General features: G+C 39.8%; 1 protein-coding gene across 1 annotated transcript in view; it reads left to right on the plus strand.

Moving 5' to 3' along the window:
• Positions 1 to 12,309, plus strand: part of Acbd6 (acyl-CoA binding domain containing 6) — a 137,455-nt gene that overhangs the window by 50,944 nt on the left and 74,202 nt on the right. The window contains exon 5 of the mRNA XM_051147616.1: positions 2,693 to 2,798. Within this exon, the coding sequence (XP_051003573.1) occupies positions 2,693 to 2,798 (106 nt within the window). The remainder of the gene's footprint in view (positions 1 to 2,692; positions 2,799 to 12,309) is intronic.

Raw genomic sequence — 12,309 nt, forward strand, 5'->3', positions numbered from 1 at the left:
ATATCCTCCAAATGCATGTGAGCCTTCAGTAACCTCAAAAAGTTAAATATTCTGATCTTGATTAAAAACCATATGAGCGAGCACTCTATAAAGAAAATTTACATCATTTTTCTTATTTTTCACTTCTATTTTCATTTAGAAGTAACGTGTTTCTATGTACTCATCATATTGTCATAGTTCTCTACAACAAAAATATATACCTAAGTTGATGTTTTTTAAATAGTGTTTTCTAGGACATCGGTGTCTTAATTTTTTTTTTTTTTTTTTTTTTTTTTTTTTTTTTTTTTTTTTTTAGCTGTAGTGGGTGCTGAATAAAACCCTCTAGATGCTTCAGCAAGGCTTCGCGTGGTTGGTGCCAGAGCAGCAGCATGTCTTAAGCTGCTTAGCTCTGACTGCAGTGGCCTCACTCCACAGCAGCTGTGTAGAGTACTTAGCTCTGACTGCAGTGGCCCTCACTCCACAGCAGCTGTGTAGAGTACTTAGCTCTGACTGCAGTGGCCCTCACTCCACAGCAGCTGTGTAGAGTACTTAGCTCTGACTGCAGTGGCCCTCACTCCACAGCAGCTGTGTAGAGTACTTAGCTCTGACTGCAGTGGCCCTCACTCCACAGCAGCTGTGTAGAGTACTTAGCTCTGACTGCAGTGGCCTCACTCCACAGCAGCTGTGTAGAGTACTTAGCTCTGACTGCAGTGGCCTCATTCCCCAGCAGCTGTGTAGAGTACTTAGCTCTGACTGCAGTGGCCTCACTCCACAGCAGCTGTGTAGAGTACTTAGCTCTGACTGCAATGGCCCTCACTCCACAGCAGCTGTGTAAGAGTACTTAGCTCTGACTGCAGTGGCCTCACTCCCCAGCAGCTGTGTAGAGTACTTAGCTCTGACTGCAGTGGCCTCACTCCCCAGCAGCTGTGTAGAGTACTTAGCTCTGACTGCAGTGGCCTCACTCCACAGCAACTGTGTAGAGTACTTAGCTCTGACTGCAGTGGCCCTCACTCCACAGCAGCTGTGTAGAGTACTTAGCTCTGACTGCAGTGGCCTCACTCCACAGCAGCTGTGTAGAGTACTTAGCTCTGACTGCAGTGGCCTCACTCCACAGCAGCTGTGTAGAGTACTTAGCTCTGACTGCAGTGGCCCTCACTCCACAGCAGCTGTGTAGAGTACTTAGCTCTGACTGCAGTGGCCTCACTCCACAGCAACTGTGTAGATTGTCTTTTAAGGTAGACGGATTCTGATGGGTTTCAATTATTTTTATGAATAGATGATAAGATCTTGAACATAATAAAATCTACATGGTGGTGGTGCACACCTTTAACCCCAGTACTCAGGAGGCAGAGGCAGGTGGATCTCTGAGTTCAAGGCCAGCCTGGTCCACAGAGCAAGTTTCAGGATAGCGAGGGCTATACAGAGAAACCTTGTCTCAAAAAGAGAAAACAAAAAAATTTAATTTAATTTAGTTTGGGAATATGAAAAATATTCTTTTATACCTGTGCATAAAGTTCAGTCTACATATTAGAGACTTTCATTTTCATACTCTGAATTACTTATTGCCATTTTATGAGTCACTAAATGAGAAACATGCACAAAAAATGGATCACAGGGATAAATTTATGTAATATTTTGAGGTTTTATTAATTTTTATGTTGCGCGTTTATAAGTGTTTGCCTGGGCGTGTCTGTGCACTACATGCATACAGCACCTGCAGAAGCACTGGGTCCCCTGTGACCCAATAGATGACTCCAATAGGAATCAGGGACAGTTGTGAGCCACCATGTGGGTGTTGGGAATTGAACCCAGATCTGCTGGAAGAGCATCCAGTGTTAACCCTGAAACGTCTCTCCAGCCCCAGTCTTATATATTTTAGAGTATAAGCCTTATACTAAAAGTGTCTGCTATAAATTTTGCAGTGGACTGTGGCTGACTAGTGGAGGCACGTGACATAATGCACCAGCTGATTTTGTATACAGATCAATCAAAAAGGACATGCACGCCCAACCTCACACACAGGTGTGCCCACACACTCTGAACACACACACATATGTGAAGGAACACATATGACACACATTTACAGGCAAAAAAAAGATTGAGTTTTCTCAGGTGATACATTTAGGATAGCCTTTCCCTCAGTTTGCTCCCTCCAAATTGCCATGTTAATACAGTGCTGAAATTTATTTATTTGTTTGTTTATTTATTTATTTATTTATTTATTTATATAATGTTCTGCCTACATGTACACCTGCAGGCCAGAAGAGGGCCCAGATCTTATTATAGATGGCTGTGAGCCACCATGTGGTTGCTGGGAATTGAACTCAGGACCTCTGGATGAGCAGTCAGTGCTCTTAACCTCTGAGCCATCTCTCCAGCCCCCAGTGCTGAAACTGAAATGCTGAGTCACAGGAATGTGCTATCAGTATATGAAGGTGACCAGGACCGGTGGAGAAGCCTACTGTGAGGTGTGTTGCTGCTCCACTGTGAACTTTGCAGAGCAGGTGCAGTCCTTCATACAAGGACCACAGTTGCTTTAGTCCTTTTAGACACTGGATACATTATGTCTACTGGGAATCTATTGCTCTTCTCTTCCTATCACTTTAAACCCATTGATGTCTATGTTATCAGCAAACAAGTTATGTTGAGAACATGTGACCCTTATGTTTTATCCAGTAAAACAAATGGATTTTCTTTTTTTAACTCTAATTAGGGAAGAAGACAAAAATATATTTGATTACTGCAGAGAAAACAACATTGACCATGTCACCAAAGCCATCAAATCGAAAACTGTGGACGTGAACATGAAGGACGAAGAGGTATGAAAAACAAGCCCTGTTACTGTGGTTTTTGGTGAATGAATGTTTGGGGCTGGTAGATTCGCTTTTCTTCCATGTTTGTTGTTCTGCTCCAGTGTCATTTTCTCACTAGCATGCCTTTTGGCTACAGCTCTCAGTGGAGGGTAGCTAAGGGCTTCAAAGAGAGCCTCTCTCTGGGTGAAGAGACTGATCTAGAGCCAGGGCTCTTTTACCCACGGCTTAGGAGCTGACACTTGCCACAGCTAAATAGCTTCCATTCGTCTGTAATAAAAGGAGAGGAGACCATTGGCAGGGTAAGTGAGATCTATAGGCAACAGCTGAGTGTCACTTACAGTAATGTCTTCTGTTATACTGTAAATGTGTAGATTGGTATGTTGATTTTTGGAGACAAAGTCTTACTGTGTAACATTGACTGGTCTGGAACTGCTACTTCAAATTCACAGCAGCCAGAGGTGTTGTATTTCCCTGTGCTGGAGTGACAGGTGGCTGGAACCACCTAGTGTGGGGGCTGAGACTTGAACTAAGGTCATCTGGAATAGCGGTTGGTGCTCTTAACCACTCTCCAGCCCTGGTATGTTGATTTTTGTACAGAAGTATATTTCTGGAAATCTGTCAGAATTTTAATAAATCCAGTAACTTAAATGCTGGCCCACTATACTAAATTACTTTGTAGAATATATTTGCAGCTTATTTGGTGTATAAAGTTGTTACAAACTAAACAGTTGACTTACAGTTAAGAAAGAAGTAAAATTTACTAGTTAATTTTTAATGACTTCCTGTCATTTTACAATTCTGTAGAAGAACATGGAAATGGTCGCAGGGGCCCTGGAAGTGTGGCGTGATCAGCCGGATAGTGCTTATGCAGCATGCACAGGGTCCCGATTCATTCCTTGGCACCAACAAAACAACAATGAGGGAGAATCTAATATGCAATGGCTGAAACATGCTAGTTGTTAGGAAGGAGACACCGTGTTCAGGCAATCGGCTGAGTGTACAAATAATAATTTGTATAGAGTTGAGAGCTCCGTATACACGGTAGTCTTTGGTAATGTCTCACCTTTAAGAATCATCTTCCTGTACTATGTTGTCGATGACTTCTGGAATTGGAAGTGTAAATTACTATTCTACAAGTACTAGAATATACTGGATTTTAGATTGCCTGAGGCCAAAGCTTTGATTTCTTTTAATTGCTTCTTTAGTACTTCACATATATAATGCTAAATGATACACTTTTGTCTTTTTGGTTATTGAGTTTCTTCTGTTTTGTATTTGTGCTTGCCTGTTTTAGTCATCTTCCTCTCTCTCTCTCTCTCTCTGCCTCTAAATATGCTTAAGATAGAACAGTAAATTTCAACTTTCTGAGTGAGTGTTAAATTGGTGCTTATGACGTTATACTATGGAAATACTGCTTGCTGTTGAGCTCTGGACTGTGCTATGTGTATCAGCCAACTTTTGCTGCAGTAACAAATAGTTCCCAAAGTTGAGTAACTTATAATTTCTTGCTTACATCACCTTGTCATGGATTTCACATACTGATAGTCTTTTACTTTGCTTCCTGTTCATATTTATCTTTCTAATATTTCAGAAGGGCTGGGGATTAGTTGAGGCTCCTTGCTAGGTTCTCCTGGCTTTGTTTGGGCCCAGTTGCTCTTGATTCCATGTGGCTTTTCTTTCAAAGGGAAAAGATGAATGAATGAGATGCTCTGCTGTAGGAACTAAAGCTAGGCACAGCCATGCTTCCAAACAGACACAGAATCCATCGGCTTTTTTATTAGAAGTGTTATATATTCCATCAACCTACATTCCTGTTGCCAAACACATCACAAGACCAAGGCTCTTTTCAGTGGGATGTTTATTCTAATTTCGAACAAGCGAGGCAGGGGTGGGAAAAGAGTCGATGTTTATATAACTGAGCATAGTAAAATTACCCTGGAACAACGTTCTGGTTTTGTAAAGTCAGAACTACTTCTGTATTGGCTTTTTTTTTCACTGCCTTAGTTTTCTCTGTTCCCATGAGTTCTTTGCTAGAGTTGCCCAAAAGAAATAATAAACTCTTCCCGGTGCACCCCATTTGTCTTAGATCGGTGCCTTCTGGCACACTTCTTCCTTCTTCATGGCTAGTCTGTCCTTGTTGCTGACCTGACCTGTTGTGTGGATCTTACCCTGAGTCTTTTCCTTCTTACTGTTTTGGAATTTCTCTTCTCTCTTTGCCTGGCTTCATCTGTCTTTTTGGGTCCTATGACTTTTTCTTTTAATGTTTACTTCCTTGATTTCAGGAGCACCTCCTTCACACCTTTTTCTTTTATTATTTATTTCCCCACTTTTGTGGGTCATTTCTTCTGGTAGCTTCCTTTAAAACAAAAAAGGTAAATGGATTGAGATCTCATTGAAATTCTCGTCTTCTTTCCTGAATATTTAATGAATTAGTGAATGACTAGGTGGAGATGGTAAATGGAGTAGCGGTGAAGGTGGAGCCACATGGACCCAAGTCTCGGTTCTGTAGCTCCCAAGCTACATGAGTGATGATGAGTTTACTATACCTCAGTTTCCTAAAAGTAGACAGAGGTTATAGTGCTTTCCCTGGGATCACTTTGAATATTAGTGAGTTAGTCTATGCATGTAAATTGTACCCAACACTGTAAACACTGCATAATTTTCAGCTTGTTAATTACTCTTAATATGAATGAAAAGCAATATTAAAATGAAGAAATAAATGAAGAGACTAACTTTTCAAGATCCATTTTCCACTGGAATGTGTGCATGCACCATACGACCCCTTTTAGTATTTTTATCTTTCAACTAACAGTACTTTATGCAGCGGCCGTTAGCATTTGCTTGCACTGTGGCTTCTTTTTTTTTTTTTTAAATATATTTTATAATTTATTCATATTACATCTCAATTGTTAGCCCATCCCTTGTATCCTCCCATTCCTCCCTCCCTCCCGCTTTCCCCCTACTCCCCTCCCCTATGACTGTGACTGAGGGGGACCTCCTCCCCCTGTATATGCTCATAGGGTATCAAGTCTCTTCTTGGTAGCCTGCTATCCTTCCTCTGAGGGCCACCAGGCCTCCCCATCCAGAGGACGTGGTCAAATATGGGGCACCAGAGTTCGTGTGAAAGTCAGCCCCCACTCTCCACTCAGCTGTGGAGAATGTCCTGCCCATCGGCTGTGCACTGTGGCTTCTTACACTACCACAGTCACAGGAACCCTTTAAGTTAGGTTAAATTTTCCCGACTTCCCAAGCAAGAGCTAGCATCCACAGGCGTGCACTTGCTTCTCCAATACAGACAGCGGGGAGTGAGGTCCAGCAGAGTGCACGCACCCTGGACTCAGGGAGAAGCAGAGCAAGAGATGCTATTTAGTGCCCCTGCTCCTCTGAGGGTTTGCTCCAACCACCCTCCCTCCCTTCCTTCCTCCCCTTCCTTCCTCATTCCCTCCTTTTTTTTCTTCCTTTTTTCTTTTTTGAAATAGTTGTAAAGGTCAAATTCAATTGTGACCTCTGCAAAGATTATTGGGTAGTCAGAGTAAGTGCCTAGAACAGAAACAGCTTGTATATATTTTTGTTTTGTTTTGTTTTGTTTTTTTGTGTGGATGAAACTAAAGGACTTGGGAAGCTGTTGTTGACCATTCAGTGTTTGGTGCAGCATTGCTGCTCGGCTCTGCTGGTTTGCTGCCCATCCGGCTGCTGTTACCCCAGCCTGCCAGAACATTGTGTTTCCATGAACAGATGAAGTGCTTACACATTCATAGACTGAGACGCCAAGAATTCAGTTGGGTTCTCTCATCGCTCCAAGCAGATTTCTGCCTTCTCAACCATGACAGTGCAGGCTGAGCTTTGAATACTTATGGCAAGACCTTTATTATCAATCAGGGATTTGTGTGAATTAATTTAAGAACATGGGGAGCTGGAGCTTAAAATCAGAATCACATTTGACATCCTAAGTGAAATAAATTGTTTGCTTCATGGCACTTAAAGCTCTGACAAGTAGAACCCTTTGGTGAGTCTTGATGATAGACTGAAAGTCTATTCACCCTCAAAACTGTGCGCGTAAGATGAGAAGAGAGTTTGGGGTTGAAAGGGCAGCCCATTCATGTTTCTGATCTTTGAACTTAAGACATTTCTGTACAAGTTACATAGGATTTCTGGAGATAACATTATCTTTATTATTTCTATTGAAAATATTCACCTAACAGGTTCAAACAATTTTAGTCTTGCCTTTATGTGACTAAAAATTATATTTATTATATGTGAAATTTGCTGAGCTGTATAAACTTAATTATAATCATAAAGTGAAAAGCATATACAGTGTGAACTATCATGCATTAAAATGATACAATAAATTGTTAAATTATTATAAATGTATTAATCATTTTACCTGAGATGCAGATATGTGGACCTGGCTGTCATAATGTAGGAACAAATATATATGAGATGCCTTCTAAATAAGCTGCATTTGTCTTGTACAGTGAAGCTGTCAAGTATATATAGATCCATATTCATCCAAGTTGTAAAGCCAAAAGCTATGTTTTCTTTCTTTCCTTACATTTTTTTATTTTGCTGTGTTGTTGAACCCAGGGCCTTAGGCACTGGGCTACACTTCTAGCTCCAGGTACTTTTTCAAAGATTTTTTTTCTTTAAGAATTTTGTGTGTGTGTGTGTGTGTGTGTGTGTGTACATATATATATGTACACACACACACAATCATATCCACCACACAAGACATATATTTCTACTTTGAGAAAATAGCATGGTCTTTTAAAAATTATTTATTTTTATGAACATTAGTGTTCTGTCTACATGTATGTCTGTGAAGGTGTCAGATCCCCTGGTACTGGAATTATGCATAGTTGTGAGCTGCCTTGTGGGTTCTGGGACTTGACAATGGGTCTCCTGGAAAAGCAGCCAGTGCTCTTAACCAGTGAGCCATCTCTCCAGACCCAACATGGTCTTTCTACTTGACATAACTAGGAGATAGTATTTTGCATAAGAGAGAGAGAAGGCCTTGTAGTTATTCCTTCTACTCAGGAAGTTTTTCTATCAGGTGTTTCAAAGCCTACATTTATAGCAACATGGTGTAGTATGTACTGGCTTTTACATTTAAATTACAACGTTTACTTTAATTTTAATATCTGCAAATGTTTGGGACTTGAAAGCATGAAGGAGGGGCGAGTGCCGTAATACTGTTCCTCGTTTCTGTACTGGCTCAGGTTTGGTATTTGAGCCGTATTGCTACAGCTCTGCACACATGCCAAGCAGTCACAGTTATTCAAGACAGTATCTTATTTTCCACAAAGGTTTACTTTTATTTTTATTTGAGTATGTGTATGTCTGCATCTGTGTGAGTGCTCACCGTGTGTGTAGTGATGTCTTTGGAGGCTGGGAAAGGGTATCGGTACCCAGGAAAATCCAGTGAGGGTACATGCTAGAACCAAACTTAGGTCTTCCAGAACAGCAAGTACTCTTACCTCTCCAACTCCAAGAAAGCATATTTTATTTATTTATTTATTTATTTATTTATTTATTTATTTATTTATTTTGGTTTTTATGAGACAGAGTTTCTCTGTGTAGCCTTGGCTGTCCTGGACTTGCTTTGTAGACCAGGCTGCCCTCGAACTCACAGAGATCTGCCTGTCTCTGCCTCCCCTCCCAAGTGCTGGGATTAAAGGCATGTGCCACCACCACCCAGCAAGAAAGTATCTCTTAAGGGGGAAAAAAGGTTGTGAATAATTTACAAAGATTATTATGAAAATAGGTACAAATTATATAATCTTTGCCCTGAATATTATTTCTCAAATATGTTCTGTAAACACTTAGAAATATTTACTGGTGATATTCAAATACTATCTTAAATCTTTAGAGTAATTTGAGTTTAGTTTAGACACAAATAGTAATGTGCTAACAAAGTAGAGGACGTTTTCTCAGTGCAGGTCAAATGGAAGCCCCAGTGCTCACACACAGGCCTTGGTTCTTTCCCTATGACCTTTTAAGCTGTAATTTATATCACTAGCTACTTTCAATACGTCTTGATTCTTTTGCATTTTTGAAGGTCACCTTTCTCTTTACCCCCATTACTTCTCCTTTGCTTTATTTTAAATCTGTGGCTCATAGAATAATACAATATAATATAATGAACATTTTTGGCTCAAGGAACAGCTTGAAAGCTACGATAAAACTGACAGGGTTGACCTAGCAGAAAAGTAAAGGTTTAAGTAGCCTTTGTACTGAATATTTGGAAAGGGAAGGAAGAAAAAGATACATATAAGATACCAATTTGAAGGAACTTCTATTTTTCACACTGACTGAGAAGCATTACTGGGACTGGAGAGATGGCTCAGTGGTTAAGAGCACTGGCTGCTCTTCCAGAGGACCTGGGTTCAATTCCCAACACCCACATGGCAGTTCACAACTGTTTCTATCTCCAGTTCCAGAGGATCTGACACCCTCACACAGACATACTTGCAGGTAAAACACCAATGCACATGAAATAAAAAATAAATTTTCTTAAAAAAGAGAAAGATTACTGACTCCCTAATTATGCATATTTGCATTGATACAAACAATGACATTTTAAACATCAGTGGCCATAATTTTCATTAGCAAAACTTTCACAGTCATACTTTACATCGGAAACTCATACTTAATAAAGAATCAGATGATAGCAAAGGTAGCTTAAGTCTTATGAACTTTGCCGTCTTCAGTTCTTAAGTTGTAATGGACTACACATAACCCCGTTTACCATCGCTGCTGTTTTAGTGTGTATAGTTCCATGCAGCCATCACCATCACCCATCCAAAACTTCATCTTCCTCAGCTAGAACTTTGTGCACACTAAGTCCCAATTCTACTTTTTAAATTGTTTCTAAATTTAGGAATTTTTCATTTAAAAATAATTTAATAAATTAATAGTTTTTAATTTAATAAAATTTAGTAATTAAAATGCATTTAAAAGTTACAGGAAAGACAAAACAAAGCTTTCACTCACTTTGTGGTATTCCTCATTATGCCAGAATGATGTTCTACAGGGACAGACAGACAGACAAGTATGCTACAGTTAAGAAAGCTTTTTATCAAAGAGTTAGAAGTCTCAAGGTAATTCCCGGGGCTCCTGAGTGACACTTGGTACTACTTTAGGACTCTGGGAAATCATCAGCTATCACAAATGCAGCAAATCCCCATCTGTGTCCTTTCCTCAATGCTCCTGTGAAGGAAAAGTGTTTGCAAAACCTCATGGCCAGCCATAGATCCTCAGCCCTCCTGCAGCAGCTTCTCCAGGACGGTGGCTAACGGTGTCCCTCTGATTTCCTACTGTCTGCAGTGTGGACGTTCCATTTACAGTGACCACATTCCTTTTCATGTCCATGTCTGAGGCCATGTCTGACAGCAGTCTGACCTCTCAGCGTCCCTGCTCCTCCCTGCTCTTTAACAGTACTCTGCATGCCTTATGTCAGTTGGATCACATGTATCTGTCTTCTTTTGGCTGGCTATTTGCTTATATATAATCTCATATGCTAATTATATAGTACGCTACCATAAATATTTGATAAAATGGCAAAGGGAGAGTTCTCAAAAACGTATATACAGCAGCTTCACCATGTTTTTTTTTAATCTATGGTTTGTATCCGTGTAGACAGAGTATATATACTTTGTATTTGATTTCCAAATACCATAATACTCATTTCCTAATACAGTATCCACACTTAATTTTGTGGTATATAGGAGAAAAATGTCATTTAAAAAATTCTGTATGGTTTAGGACAATTAAAGAGCTCAAAGAAGCTTTTAAAATATGAAGACTCACTCTGTTTTCTAGAAGGTGTAAACGTAATACCATTTAATAGGTTAGTTGCCACTGTGCACTCTCAAAGCACTTTAGAGTGGTTCATTTGTCTGAGGGAGGACATGTTAACACCGCTGCTAGGTGAGAATTTTTTTCTCCCTGCATTTACTGCATTTGAATTAAAGAATTTACCCAGAGCTCTCCAGACACTGCTTGTCGTGTTCTGAGGACCTAGCAGAATCTTCTTTAATAATAACCTCGTCATCTCCAGGGCGCCGCTAAGATGTTTTTCCAGTAGAGTTTTAAAACTAGAAACAAAGACTTGTCCCATTTTGTAGTAGCAAGAAATATACTTAGTTCAAAGATTTGTAGGAGTTCATATTACTCATGTAAAATTACAAAACAAAATTGGAAGAAGTTTTTGAGCAAATGTAGCTCAATTCATGTACCTAATTCATGCTTTTTTTTTTTTCCTGAAGGAGAGCCTGGGGGGTCTTGTGCCTACAGCAGTTCAGTGGCTGCAACCTGTTGGCCAAAGGAGAGAAACCCTGGGTGTTTCTTCCTGAGCCTGTCACAGCCCACTGTGGGGGCTGCAGCTTTGTACTGCTGCTTAGCTATTACTAGAAAATTACCTTGCATGAGGGCATGTTTTAAGAAACTCCTTTGCCCTGATCTTTATTCATTTAGTTATACAGTATCGTGAAGGTGAAAATCCCAAAGCCTGTTTTGTTTTGTGTTTGTAAATATTTGCTCTTACTCTTGTTTTTAAGCCTTTTAATACTGTATAAAATAATAATCATTAGGTGATCTTAGTGTGAATCTCTCTAGCACTTCTACAGAAAGTCATTGTCAGAGAACTTATTCTAATTCAAGGTTAATTAGTGTACCATTAAAATAATGTGTTACAAAAATTAATTACATTGCAGGTCAGAATATGTGTTAAGAAGCATAGTGCAAATGTCTGGGAGTGCATCATCCTTCTTAAAGCCAACCGTGTGCCATCTCTCTGGAAAATGCATCCAGAGGGAAGATTGCCCCTGAGGTCCAGTCACAGGTGTTTCCCCTAAAGTAAATTTTGGCACCATATGTGACAAATTTAAAGTATAACCCCCATTAATGGTGAAATGTGTGGCTCATCTACTCTCTCATTAAGACAGTGAAGGATTCATAGTGTAGCATTAGTCGGTGAAACATGGTTGGGTCAGACCTAAGGAAAAATCAGGAGCCTGCTTGAGAAGTAGAAATTATCTATACATCTTGTGGTAAAAGTACACAGTATTACATTTTCTTGCTGTGCTCTGGTTCTCATATGTACACGAGGTGAAATGTCACACACCTTAGTTACGCAGTAATTCTTATTAATAGGTCAACTTACTACTCTCTAAATACTAAAAGTTAGAACTAAAGATTATAAACTTTCATTTGATTCTTTTTGTTGTTTCTTTGTTTTTGAGACAGAGCTCTGTCCTGGAGCTCACTATGTTGCCTCTGCCCTCTGTGTGAGAACTAAAGTCGTGTGCCACCACACAAGGCTGATTTGCCCAGATTTTCAAATTTTTATTTTCCTCTTTTGTAATTTTATTGTGAAATGCCATTTTAGGATTTTTGTGTAAGAAAGCAGATACTCACAGATGAGACAATCAGCCAAGTAAAAACAATTTAAAAAAGGTGGGGGGGGGGGGATCTGCAAGAAAGAAGTTGTCCTAGCCACTTATCAAGCTAGTTGAACTAA

Source organism: Acomys russatus, chromosome 6, assembly GCF_903995435.1.
Source record: "Acomys russatus chromosome 6, mAcoRus1.1, whole genome shotgun sequence".
NCBI lineage: Eukaryota > Metazoa > Chordata > Mammalia > Rodentia > Muridae > Acomys > Acomys russatus.